Source organism: Alexandromys fortis, unplaced genomic scaffold (genome assembly GCF_014885135.2).
Source record: "Alexandromys fortis isolate MF-2015 unplaced genomic scaffold, M_Fortis_MF-2015_v1.1 scaffold_102, whole genome shotgun sequence".
Classification (NCBI taxonomy): domain Eukaryota; kingdom Metazoa; phylum Chordata; class Mammalia; order Rodentia; family Cricetidae; genus Alexandromys; species Alexandromys fortis.
The window spans coordinates 6,416,571-6,430,623 of NW_026067984.1; the positions used below are offsets into that span (position 1 = coordinate 6,416,571).

Below are 14,053 nucleotides of genomic sequence, written 5' to 3' on the forward strand. Positions count from 1 at the left end.
CTCAGGCAGAGGCAGGTAGATCTCTGAGTTTGAGGCCAGCTTTGTCTGTTAAGTTTCAGGCCTACACAGAGAAATCCTGTCTTGAAAAACCAAAACAGAAAAAGAAAGGTAGGGAGGAAGGAAGGTAAGGAATGGAAGAAGAAAGAAAATAAAAGAGAGGTTATGTACTTTTAGATGCCAGCTCTTAATTGAGAGTTTAGGCCTCTGAATGTTGTTCTGTGTGTTCCAAGTAGAAAACTTTCATTTCTTTAACGTGTGAGTTCTTTTGCCCTGCCGAACCTCACTTGAGAGTGTTGAGTGGACATTGTGTAGAACTCGTCTGTAGACTATGGCTTTTCCAGGAAATGGTAGCAACGACCACGGGTGGTTTAGAGGGGCTGTGGAAGTCTAACTCTGTAAACCAGTCTGTAAATGGTACCACAGTGTCAGTCAAGCGTGACTCTCCACAGCAAGCACTTGGGGGTTGTTGTTGTTGTTTTATTTGTTTGTTTTTTTCTTATTGAGCTATACATTTTTCTCTTAGTCTTGGTTTTTATGTCTGACGCAGGTTTGTGGGCCACTCTTCTGCATATACATTGACTAAGTTCCTCTCCACTGTCCTCAGTCCTTCCCATTAAACTACTGTAATCTTGGTTTTATCATCACCCTTAAAAGAATTTTCATCCTTCAGAAAATTAAAATAAGGAGCACTGGGGTTTGAATTGCAATCATGATAAACTGTTCTTTCATGAAAAGTTAGTTTATGTATAGCCTTGGTTTGAAAAAGAAGGAACTCTCTTCACTGTGACCTAAAAACAGAAGAGCTTCATTAGAAGAGGCTGTTAGGAGCTGAGTTCTGCAGTACTTTCACAGGAAGGCAGGCAGCAGGCTTTGGTTTTGTCACAGAGTAACTCAAGAAAGTGTTAAATGGTTCCAGGGTAAGGACTCTCCTGGGCCTGCTTTAACCAGTAAATATTATTCCTTTGTAATTTATAGTAGCTGTTTATAAGGATATGGTATCCTCATACTCAAATATTATTTGTTGAAATAGTTTTAACATATGCCTTTCAAAAATGTTACTGCTATTCACTTGATTTTTCGAAAGTATTGTGGATAGTATTTAAAAACAAAACCCTACCAGGTCAGAACCTTCCCAGACTGAATTATCCTGGCATCTGTGTTCTGCAGATCTGTGTGTCTTTGCTGGAAGCTTGCTTTGTCTTTTAATTGCAGCTAAAGAAAATTTGCTTTATATTTTAGGAAAATTGATCCAAGTGGTGTTTGGCCATTGGGATGTCGTCACTTGCCTGGCTCGCTCTGAGTCATATATAGGGGGAAATTGCTACATTCTCTCAGGGTCACGTGATGCAACCCTTCTTCTGTGGTACTGGAATGGAAAAAGCAATGGAATTGGAGATAACCCAGGCAGTAAGTACTATTTTTTAAAGTGAACTTTTAGAAATAATGTAGACTAATAACACTTTGAGGGGGAAGTGCTCTTTCATTCCGGTGAGAACAACACTGAATTATCAAGTATGTTCAATTTCTAAGCTGTAATTTAAGGTTGACCTAGATGGCATGATTACTAAAACATCCCATAGTCACTGATAATTCAGGTCCGCATATGAAACCTTCATTTTTACATTATGGTCATTCTTATGCACAGAGTAAACTAGAGGTGTTCTCATGAACAATAGCATGTAACATAAAAGAAAAATTACGTATTATCTTGTTTATTAAACTCATGCTTTAAAAGAACAAAATAAAAGTTATAAGTTTGGAATCTATAACTTTATAAAATTATGCTTTTATTTACATATTAAAAAATAAAACAGGTCATAAAAGGCCAATATGCAATATTTAAATTGGCTCTTGACTTTTCAGATGGGAAATGAAAATGTTCACAACAGCATTAAACATCTTTCAGAAACTGCACTGGAGGCAGTAAAACAACAACACAAAAATGTGTAACCATTTAAAATTGTAATTCACAGAAGGCAAAAAAGGAAACAGCCGCCATTAAAACCAGTCGCACACAGCTGCAGTCAAGAGAGGGCTTTAAAAAACACATTAAGAAGTAGGAAAAACAATTAAAGGGACCACCTGAAAAATGAGAATGTAATTAAAATGATTATGACAACAGAGACGAGTTCCTGTAAGAATAGCTGTAGATTTCTGTTTCATAAGGTAGACATTTCTTAATTTAGGGCTGGTCGCAGTGTATTTGGCTAAGGAAGGCTTGTGCTATCACCTAAATACTGTGGGGCCTTGTGTCTGGGTATAAGTGTACTTCACCCGGTCATGTTTTCGGTTGACTTCTCAGGTTGTGCAAAAAGAGTTAATACTTGTATGAAAGTGAACACTTTGTTCAAAAATTTTTAGTAGAATGCTGATATTTATTTAGTAAAATCCAGGGTTTTTTTTTTTTCAAAACTATTTTTTATTTTTATGTACGTTAGAGACTTTGGATTATATCATAAACAAGCATTATATTCAGTTGATATCTAGTGGACATATTTATGACTTTAATCAAAGATAATCTTCTATGTGAATAGAATAGGAAAATAATTTTAAAGTTCTGATACGGTAGGTAATCCAGCCTTAGACGTCAGAGCAAGCCACAGTGCGTTTGCACTGTGGGAAAGTATACTTTGTACATGTCTCTTATTTACACAGTCAACTTAAAGAAGGTAAAAATGCAGGGATTTTGCTTTTCATTCTCTATAAGATATCCACTATATGATCCTTCCTTATGGGTGGTGACATTCTAATGCCTCTTCCTTTCTGGCCTCCTAGATTGAGTAACTACTTTCAGTTTCTTTTCCTGTTTCTTTAAATAGAAGATTAAATAAATTGTCTCAGGCAAAACTAGATTTGACATAGATACTATATAAATCTACCACTTAGAGTTATTTGTCTCAAAGAATTTAGATCCTTGCCTTAAAATGTTTTATGCATGTATAGCAATTTATACCCTCAAAGACAAATATTTGAGTCTTTGTTTTTTATTCGAGTTGATTGCCTTCTCTGTGTTATGTGGAGTTCGCAGCCATGTGTATTCTGAGAAATATTAAAACCGTGCTGGCTATTCCTGCATGAAACTGCTGTAGCATTTCAGAGATTTAATTATGTTTTAAAATTAGAAAGCGTCACATTTTCAGAGTAAGTATTTTATATCTGTTTACACATTAACTGATATGTACGTGTGTTTAAATGTATGTTACTTATTTAAGTCCCTTATAAATGGCCCAGAGGTGGTTTTTATATGTATGACATTTAAATAGAGAATTGAGGAGTGATTGAATACTGGGAAATCTGCGTTCCTGGCTCTGCGGTGGCCCTTCTCTCTCGTCTGTAAAAGCAACAGTGGTGACTTATCAGAGGCAGTCCGCCCCACACCAACACCGTCTTGGTACACATAAAAACATGATCGCTTCCGTGCAGTGTGCACGTTCTCTTTCTGTCTGTAATACGGTGAACGTGGACACCTAGAAATACAGGTAATGATGAGGGGGAGGAACAGAAGAACACGGGCACATCTAATACAAATTTCAGAAAACTGTTACATATTTTTACTAAATGTATTACTTCATCCTGTCTCACCCCTTATAATGTCTGATGCCCCAGTCCAATTCTGCTTTAGCTTTGAGTAGTGAATCCTGACGTACGGGTACTTTTACTTACTATGAGAATTTATGTACATTAGAATAGAAAAAACAATAAAGCCAATCTATGCTTTTAAAAAACAAATAGCAGGCAAACCCAGATATTTTCACTATGTAACTGTTTTAAACCCTCCCTCGAGCTGATTCAGTCTGCTGAGCCTCTGGTTCAGCGGAGGCCGTGAGCAGCCCCTGAGTCCGGCACCTCGGAGCCTTCAGGCTCCGGTGTCCACCGCCCCCGCCTCCTGCCGCCTTCCTGCTTTGTGTCTCTCAGAGCCTCAGGAACCCCCCAAGAGAGCGGCCACACACTAATGCACTTGTAGGAAGGCCAGTAAATACACAGCGCTACTTAACTTCAAATCTTTTATTCTAGATTTTTTTTTCTTTCTTTAAAAGAAGAAAAGTGGTGCTGGGGCGACCTATTGTTTTTCCCCTGCATTTTACAGTTCTCTCAGCTATTTAAGTTTATTTGAAATTTTAAAATCACAAGAATATTTAGTGATTTTTATTTGCAAGTATCATAAGCAAGAGCCAAATGCCATTTTCTTCAAATCTGATGTTGTTGCTGCATATAAAGTTGATAGCTGCGTAACTATTTTAACCTAATGTTATACAATGTTAATATGTGTATTAGCTGGATAAAAATCAGGCTAACTCAACTTGGATGAAACCTATAAATAGTATAATTTGGGGCTTTAAAAATGACTCACATGTTTTATGAAACCTGTCTAGATTATGCAGCCAAAGGCTTGCTTTCTGCAGACAGGCCGTTTTTCACCTTTGGCTCTATTGTCTTGTGATGGTTATCTGCGGTGGAATGCGGCTTTCCCGATGAGAAGGCTGAAAATAGCGTTCCACTTGCTTGGGGATGGTTTCTGTAACATTAACCAGGACGATTTCAGTGAAAGGTGTTTTCTGCGGAAAGCCCAGCACTTTGTTACCTCACCCCGGCTGCTGTCCTGGGCTGAGATTCCTCCAGAGGAAGGTTTTCTCTTCAGAACAATGCCGACTGCATCGCCCTCCAAATTCCAGAGAAAACGTGTTCCCTCAGTGCCCTAAATTGGTATTTAAACACTTCCAACCTTAACATGATTGTGCTTACATAAACAAGTTGAAAGCATACGACACTGTTATTATTTATTCACTATTTTATATTACATTAATAAATCATAAACTTGAATTTTAAAAACTAACCACTTAGGCAACACTTTTAGATTTCAAAGTGATTTTTGTTTTACAGTCCGTCTATTCGCTTTTGGAGCAAGTGATTGCGGACTGTGAGGGTGTCGCGTAGATTTGCTGCGCGCTGTGTCAGTAAAGTACTTTAACATTCTTGCATGCTGGTTTCGATTTGATGGAAAGGTGGCATATTTCTTTTTCCTCTTTGCAATCAGACATGGTAATCTATGTCAGCCTTCTCCCTTTATAGGAATGCGTCTATGGGGGGGGTAGTTTATATATATAAAACAATAAGATTCTGTTCTTTAAGAGTATTTCAGCACCGTTAATTAGAAAGAAAATTTTATTAACCGTAAGGCTAGTAGCACTCACAGGCTGCAGAGCCGCTTTGTGGAGTACTGTATTCCAGAGCTGCCCTGTGTTTTCTCTGTCTAAAACTTCATTTTGTTACACTCTCATCAGTCACACAAGTCATTATCGTAAATCCTACTGTTGTTAATTTTACTAGTATCACCCTAATGAGACATTCCCGCTATAATTAAAAATGAATTCCAACTTTAAGGCATTCTAAATTTTTTTAATGAATTTAGAATGATCTTGCCCTATGACTATAAATACCAGTGATATTAGACTACTCATCAAGTCTGTAAGAGAAGTGGTGTTGTAGCGTGTCCAGTGTGAGTTATTTACTGGTGGCCTCCATGCACAAGTGCTTATGCATATGTATGTTTTTATGTAGGAATTATGTCCTTTTATCATAAAACCTAATGTGTTTTACTAAAGCTACTGATAAATTCTTATTCTTTGTCTTGGCAAAATATAGGCGGCTGCAGTGCAGTGTCCTCTCTGTAAGTAGGTAGCCTAGAGCACCATCTGCTGGGCGCACTGGGGATGTACAGCTCTCTAATGGGGAAGGCCGGGCCTGGAAACACCGGTGTATTTTGTCTTAATTGCCTGTGATATATTATTCATGCGTCTCAAATGTCAGGATATGTATGATGTGTTGGACCTCGTAAGTTTTTTTAAATCATTTTTTCTTCTGCTTCCACCCTAACCTGAAATTGGGACTTTGTAATAAATATTTGAAGGCAAGCACAGTATCTATATGATAAAACAAAGCTCTATAGTTTGTCCAAGAGACGCTCAGGTCTTCAGTAAGTTGTGGTTGGCAGAAACAGTTTAGATAACACCTAATCGTAGGTTCCTGATACTCACTCGGTTTTGTATATGAAAGCAGTGCTTGAGGCATGAGGTCTTTCATGTGAGGGATGAGGTGGATCTGGGTCTTTGTCGAGGACCCCAGTTCTTACGTGTGCCTTGTTCAGCCCGCATCCAGTTCCTTCCTGCCTGCTGCTCTACCTTCTTCTTTATTTTCTTGTAAAATTCAAAGTATGGGTCTGAAGCAGCATGTTCAAGTGACATTAAAAATGTCTATGAAACTCTCCAGAAGGTCCAGGATGTTTAGTGCTCTGTGATGTAATGCAGACCCTCAAATTCCAGCAAAACAACTCTGTATTTACTTCTTGTAGCTAATAGTAGATGTGGTAAAAGGAATTATATTCATATGGCAAATGAATACAACCTTAATGTGCACCATATGCAGAGCAGTGGGGTGATGTGCCAATATATCACATTTATTTACCTTGTTTGGTTACAGAGAAAAATCACTATACCATTCGTCCTATGGGCTGTAGCCACTTAAATACAAGGACAGGGGAGCTGATTTATGCCCTCAAACTGAAACTGAGTATCTTCATATGTAGACACTGGGGCAATCCCAAATAAAGTTGCACACACTTTATGCTCAAAACAGGTATTTTAATTTCAAACAATGACTGAAATTAATTTGAGACTACATAGTACTTAGTGACTGTCATTATCTAGACTCTCAGAACATACAGACGCCGAATATTACCCAGAAACTGTAATTGGTGCCCTGCCCTCTTTCTCACATATTAAAGTAAGATTTGTCTGCAGATAGCATAAAGCATAGTGAGCCCCCATCCCCCATGAGTGTGGCATTACTGTAGCTTTAATAAGTATGCATTTAGTTGAGACCTCTGGGCCAACATTAAACTAATTTTTTTTTACCAGCTTTCAGCTTTTTATTAGAAAGATTATATGCAACCTTACATGTATGTGTACCTTAAATTATGAAGTAGATATTCCTGAAGCTGTATGAAGAGCCATATTCTATGAAATTATTTGTGTGTTTCTAATTACTTCTTTTATAAAGCAACAATTGCCCTACTTTTTCTAGTTACCTTAATTTTCGTATGCTGGAACCACTACTTTATAGAGCTAATTAAAAGTGCTAATTAACAAATTTTAGAATTGATTATATCATGGGCTTTTCTGTTTGTTCCTATCTGGATGATTTATTTATTTTCATATAGGATCCCCAGTAGTCTGGACTGGGTTGTAATAATCCTCCTGCCTCACCTCCCAAGGGTTGGGATTACAGGTGTGGATGACCACACCCAGCTTGTGGGTGTAGTGTTGGGTTTTTAAGTTGTCATCACCTACTTAGATAGATCATTGTGTATCATTTATCCACGATTTCTTAATATTTATTTATTTATTATAGACACACTATTCTGTTTGCATATATGTCTGTAGGCCAGAAGAGGACACCAGACCTCACTACAGATGGTTGTGAGCCACCATGTGGTTGCTGGGAATCGAACTCGGGTCCTTTGGAAGAGCACACAATGCTCTTAACCACTGAGCCATCTCTCCAGCCCTATCCACGATTTTTTTTTTTTAATAATCTAGTTTTGTTACATTCTAGTAGGCTTGGTCGGACTTCAGATTTAGGGTTGGAAGATTTTGTTTTTGTAGATTTATTTATTTTATGTGTACATGTGCCCATGGAAGAGGGCTTTGGGTTTCCTGAAACTGGAGTTGTGAGCCACCATGTGGGTGCTAGGAATCAAACTGAGGTTCTCTGCCAGAGCAACAGATCCCCTAAATCCCTAAACCTCAACCATCACTCCAGGCCCTTGGAGTACTTTAAATGAAGAAAAAAAAATTCCCTGGAATTCAGTTCCTTTTATAGCTGAACTCTGTAACTGTTGAGCATTCTGGTGTTCATCTTTATAGGCTGTAGTGTTCCATAACTGAGATTATTTTATTTCTTTGGGATGTTTTAGACAAAGTTTTTTGGTTTTGTTTGTTTGTTCTTTTCAGAACAGGATCTTTACTATGTAGCTATGGCTGTCCAGGAAATCACATAGTCTAGTATGTAGACCAGACTAGCCTCACACTCACAGAGATCCACCACCTTGACCTTCCAAGTGCTGGGATTAAAAGCCTGCACCACTATTACACCAGGGCAGACCAAGGTATTGTTAATAGCTAAAGATGTAGAAACCCTCTATTACTTTCAGAGTACCTAACTTACATGTATTTAACAAAGAAACCTTACAAATATGGAAGAAACATTAAGAAGAATTTTAGGGTCAGGTGTTGGTACACACCTTTAATCCCAGGAAGACGCAGATGGGTCTCTATGAGTTTGAGTCCACCCAAGGCTACCATAGTAAAACCCTGTCTCAAAAAACAAAGACTATTACAAAAAACTCCCAAGTAACCAAAATTTATAGTTGTTGAGCCCGATCTGAACACCACACCTAAGGCCCCGGGCTCATTGCGGAAGAGGGGCAGAAAGGCTGTAAGAACAGAAGATCAGGGCGTTTGCTGTGAGATTGTCTCCTCACAATGTCAGACGCTCACCAACATGACTGCCCAGATGTGAGCCATGCGAGGGTGACGCAATGAACACGAGCTAGGGGGGAACAGCAGCAGCGCAGCTGTGAGCAGGAGGGGTGCCCAGAGAGGGGTACACCAATTGTAGTGGTCAGCCCTGAAACCCTGTACTTAACTCCAACCCAAAAAATAAACAAAAAAGCTAGCACCAATAATAAGAATTTTAAATGATTTGGATAATCAGAATAAACAGATTAAAAATTTAATTTGTATTCATAAATCTCAGTGTTGGATATAAATGTGAACACTGTTTTGCCTCATCAGTTTTCTTATTTTTTTTTTTTTATGTTTTTCTGGTTATCTGAGACAGGACTTCTCTGTGTAGCCTTGACTATCCTAGAACTCACTCCGTAGACCAGGCTGGCCTCAAATTCAGAACTCAGAGATCAGAGATCCATCTGCCTCTGCCTCCCCAGTGCCGAGAAGGTATGTGCTTTCTGTGTAGGTAAATTTTGTATATCTGCTTTATTAGATACCTGTATTTAGATGCAGGAGCTACAGATGACCAATCCCACTATAGAGAATCCACAAAAGAAGTCTCAGAGTAGGAGAAAAACAGCGTGGTAGTTCAAGTGAAGTGTAGTATGTAAACAAACTGAAGAACTGTGCAAATTCTATCAAGGATACTGCAGATGTGTGATACGGACACAGAAACATATGTTCTCGGTGCCACTAAGTGCAAAAATCATGGAACTGTCTATATCATGTCTTGTAAGTATTGTCAAATTACATGCATATGCTCAAAAGCCTGTGCATATGAGTGCATACAAAAACTGGAATCATAGCCAGGCAAAGCCAGAAATGTTCATTTCAAGTTACTGGGACTTGGAAGCAAGTTTTCATCACCCTCATGTGTTACTAATTGACCTGTACATTTAATAATGAACATTTCATATTTGATAATGAAAGAAAATTAGAAATATTTATAATTGGAAAATAAGCCTGATTGTGGAAATTTAACTGCATTTTCTCTACCTCACAGGTGTATGCATTGTTGGGGAAAGTTTTAAAATTGGAGACAAGGCAAAATGTGCGAAATCAGAGTATAATTTTGAGAAACTAAGGCATGTTTTTCCTTTTCAAAGGAAAAATGAGAACCATCTGTAGCTGGCATTTATGCAGCCCAAGATCAGATAACAGCGGAGAAACAGCGTGTGCACGCACGCGCGCACACACACACACTCACACACACACACATGCACACACGCACACGTGCACATACACACATGCGTGGGCACACACACAGATGGGTGGATTGCTCATGGGTGCTTAGGACTTGCAGACACACTGCACATTAACACTTCTTTTTTGTTTGTTTGTTGTTTTTGAGACAGAATTTCCCTGTATAACAGCCCTGGCTGTCCTGGAACTCTCTTTGTAGACTAGGCTGGCCTCAAACTCACAGAAATCCACCCGCCTCTGCCTCCTGAGTACTGGTATTAAAGGCATGCACCACCACACCCAGCTAAGACTATTCTTATGATAGCCTCTTTTATTGTCCCTTGTCTTTATGGATAACATATGGAGAAACTATGAAAGTAATTTTTTTTTTTTTTCTGCTTGGCCTTAAGGCCCGAGTCTCTCACCTAGAACTGAGAAGACATTTAGTGGGTAGGTACTATAGTCTGGATTCGAATTTAGACACTCGTGGCTACAATCTTTTTTTATGGTGCTGGGGATGGGGCTTAGGACTCACACATGCTAAGTGTGTTCCTTGCCTCTGAGCTATCGCCCCAGAGGCTTCTTTTAATCACTAAAGTGTACTACAGTTTTTACTAGATTTAATTGGATTATCAGCAGTACAGGATTTGATGCAGTCCTATCACAGAAGCACGTGGTATTTACAAAAGACATAAAAAGACAGTTTTGTTACACTGATTTCTTATGGCAGTGCATGTCATGGTGGAACTTGTGGGGTTTGGTTTCTTTTCCTTTTGCATTTGTGTGAGCACACTGCATGCTAAGGTCTAAGCCCAGGGCCTGTCCCTGCTGAGTGTGCATTCTGCACTACCTGTGCCCCATTCCCTAGAAGAGTATTACACACAGAATTTCCCACACAGACTCACTGTTCAGCAGAGGCTTAGAAGATGAGTCCATGTCAAACAACAACAAAACCCAGATATGTAGCAGAGGAGGGAAATGATATGAGCCCAGAGCTTAGACTGACTTTCATACCAACCTTGTCTAGTCTTACATTAGTAATTCTAGTGGTATTTACAAAAGAAGCCATCAACATTTTCTGGTACACACGGCAGGCACCTTAATGCGCCTGTGGCAATGTCGACTGTAGTCTGTGTGTTTAACTACACCCAAAGACCATGACGGGTACCCATTGTCGGGGTGGGATGGAATGATTAGAACAAATTTTAAATAATTTAGTTTTTGTACAATTAAAAGTGGTAGAATTTCCATTGAAAAATTAGGAAGTTAATGGAAAGGGTTAAGAAACATTTATCAGGGGGAAAAGGAAACAAACATTTGTCGGCGAAAACCCATTTCCTTTCTTGACTTACCATTGTGGTGAGCCACATGAGAAAGCTCAGTATTTGGTTTTCACATGAATGTTTTGTATTAATTGGCAGCCATTAATAGACAAAGTGCATGAGTAAAATACAGTTACCTATCTTTGGGAAGTAACCTGCATATCTTCTATAGTGGTTAACTTTTTGGCGTTTAAAATACTTAGACTTAAAACCTCATTATGCCTTTTCTTTGCTTTTCTGTGTTTTTTCTTCTTCATTTTTTGACCATACCTAGATCCCAAGTGACTTCTGTTTCTTTGTTTTTTTAAGCAAAATCTAGTTTCATATTCCATTTTAGTTTTCTTTAGGTATACAAGATTTTACTAATGTGGAAAATTGTATTACTGGTGTTTACTTAAAGACTTCATTGATTAATGTTAAATGCTGACTCTTCATATGAAGCCCTTTTATAAGTGCTTGAGCTTCAATGGTGTTTTTAACCTTTAAAACCACTTATAATTTATAGGATTATGACAAAATAGATAAAACTTGACTTGATAACCATTTAATTTCTGATTTTTTGTTTGAAGCGTTGGAATTGAACCCAGGGCCTTACACCAGTTGGCACTGCACCATTGAGTTGCAACCTCAGACACCAGTGACTGTTGTAGATCAAGTCATTTCCAAACAAAGGGCCATACTGTGTTTCTGTCCTCATTTTCCATTGTGTCACACAATACCCACAGCATCAGTAAACATTGCTGAGTGAATGTCAGAGTGTGGGAGTGAGGGTGTGAGCAGCAGGGGATGGGGACTTACGACCAAGGAGTCATCACTGCATGGGTGGGAAGAAGCAGTTTTGTATTTCTAAGACTGAGGACAGGGAGGGGCAGAGCCCGCTCCATTTCATGCAGATGCTGTGAATGCAGCGTGCTGTGTGCCTGTTGCTGCATGCTAAGCTGCATTGAGGACTGCGCAGCGTGCTCTGAAATGCTTCGTTCGCTTGTTAAGACTGGGGCAGTGATGCAGATAATGGCAAGAACTTCTTCCACTTTTTAAAATAATGAGAAAGTGCATTTTTACATGGATTATTTATCTCCTTTATGTTAGTGGAGATAAATCTTGGGAATTATCTTTCTTATGATAGTACAGGAATTACTTTTCCTCTTTCAGATACAAAATTTTAAGTTTCCTCTTTCAGATACAAAATTTTAAGAAGTTCAGATTCCATTTAATAAAAATATTTAATGTTATGTGGGGGACAAAGGAAAACATTTAATAATAGAAAAGTACATCATTCTCCTCAGCGGTGTTGTGGTAACTGCTATGAAGAAGCATAGGCCCAGAGGACACAGACAGGGTTGTATCCCCTCGCTGTTTTAAGTTGGGCTCTTCAAGGCAAGCACTTTTACCAGCACACTCACATCTGTAGAGCTGGCGTGCCTGGGATTTGTGGCAGGCTTTGGGCTGTCTTTAATCTCATTTGACTTGTTCATCTTCTTCTAAGGCCATCCCTAAGATGCACTGAGTCTCCCTTTCAGCTTTGGTGGGATCTGCATCAGTAGTCATAAAACTGCTCTCACACAAAGACCCTGCCTTTGAAGTTCGCGCTCCAGCTTTCAAAGCAGTCCTGGAAGCCTGTCCTTTTTCTCCTTTCATTTTTCTTTAAGAAGTTTGAAGTGTGGCTTCTTAAACTACCAACAAGATAAAATTTTCTCCCAGCATTATTAAAAGCCATGATGGTTTTCACGCAGTAAGACTTTAAAGGGTTTAAGGGAATCTGCCATGCTTTATGGTCTAGGCTTTGGTAGATCCTAGATCCTGCTCTCTGAGAGAGCAAAGATATGGACTGTCAGCATCCACTAACAACTAAAGGTTTTTATCAAAAGAATGAACCTAGTAGTTTTCTGAAGACTTTCTCTGCTCTTTCCGTGAGACTGGTGAATCTGAAACGGAATGCATGTGCTGAACCGTCTTGTTTGTATTGATAGCCTCTACCATCCTGATTTGAGTTGGCAAGTGGCCAGGAGGGGCAGCTCCAGAGCTGACAGGGAGGCTATAATCAGAGCCACACGGAGATACAGTGGGTTCTCACCTTTCTTCTCTGTTGGATGATATCCCCTGGCTCCTCTACAGCCCAGGAGAGGATGTATCCCTTGTAGCTAAGAGAAGTGAAAGACGCACTAGCTCCACAGAGAACCAGTGTCCTGCCTCTGGTGATTCCCTCTGCCTTCCGTCTCATGCCAAGTGATTTCCAGTATGTCCGCTGAGCTCAAGCCGTTTATATTGTTTGGTTTAAATCCCATATCATAGAATAGTAATAGTGAAATTTTAATATTAAAATCCTTGGCTTATGGGATTTATAAAAATCTGACTTGTTTTTATTTTGAACATAGTTTTTAATAAGGCGAAAGCGTGAGAATGCTGTGTCTGTGCTTCAGATAAGGGAGCTGGAAATGGCCTTTTCTTCATGTGTTGTAGACTGGGTTTTTCCTATACATGAGGCAGTTGAGCATGGTTGGATTTTTGTTTTGTTGTTAATTCTCACTGTAGATCCAGCTCCCTGAGAAGCCCTGGCCATGACTCTGCCCTTACGCTTTTAATTTGTTGTGTTACTTGAGCTTGTGTCCTCAGTCCTCCCGCCGCCCCTCGCATTTCCTGGACCGTCTAACCTGTTTCCTGGAGTAGGAAACCCTTTGCCAACAAAGTCCAACACGTTAGTTAGAGATCAGACCCCAGGAGAGGGAAGCCCTTTTCTATCCTGGTGTTATTTTGTTCATGTATCTGCTGATTTCTGTGATGAAAGTGAGTGGTATGTTTGGCATTTGTGGAAGCTGGCATTTTGTAAGCAGAACACACTTGTGAACTGTTTGCAAAGGAGGAGGTTTGGAACGTAACCTCCTTTCTGAGGTTCCCTACCTTCTGACTTCATAGTTCTAGATTATCCTGGTTCATCTCTGACATTTAACAAAGAAAAGAGGTGAGGTCCGTCTCCTTCCTCCC

The 14,053-nt window shown here is 39.3% G+C and overlaps 1 protein-coding gene across 3 annotated transcripts in view; it reads left to right on the forward strand.

The window, feature by feature from the left end:
* Nucleotides 1-14,053, forward strand: part of Lrba (LPS responsive beige-like anchor protein) — a 468,170-nt gene that overhangs the window by 442,137 nt on the left and 11,980 nt on the right. For all 3 annotated transcript variants that reach the window (XM_050158812.1, XM_050158811.1, XM_050158813.1), the window contains exon 53: nucleotides 1,240-1,407. In XM_050158812.1, the coding sequence (XP_050014769.1) occupies nucleotides 1,240-1,407 (168 nt within the window). The remainder of the gene's footprint in view (nucleotides 1-1,239; nucleotides 1,408-14,053) is intronic.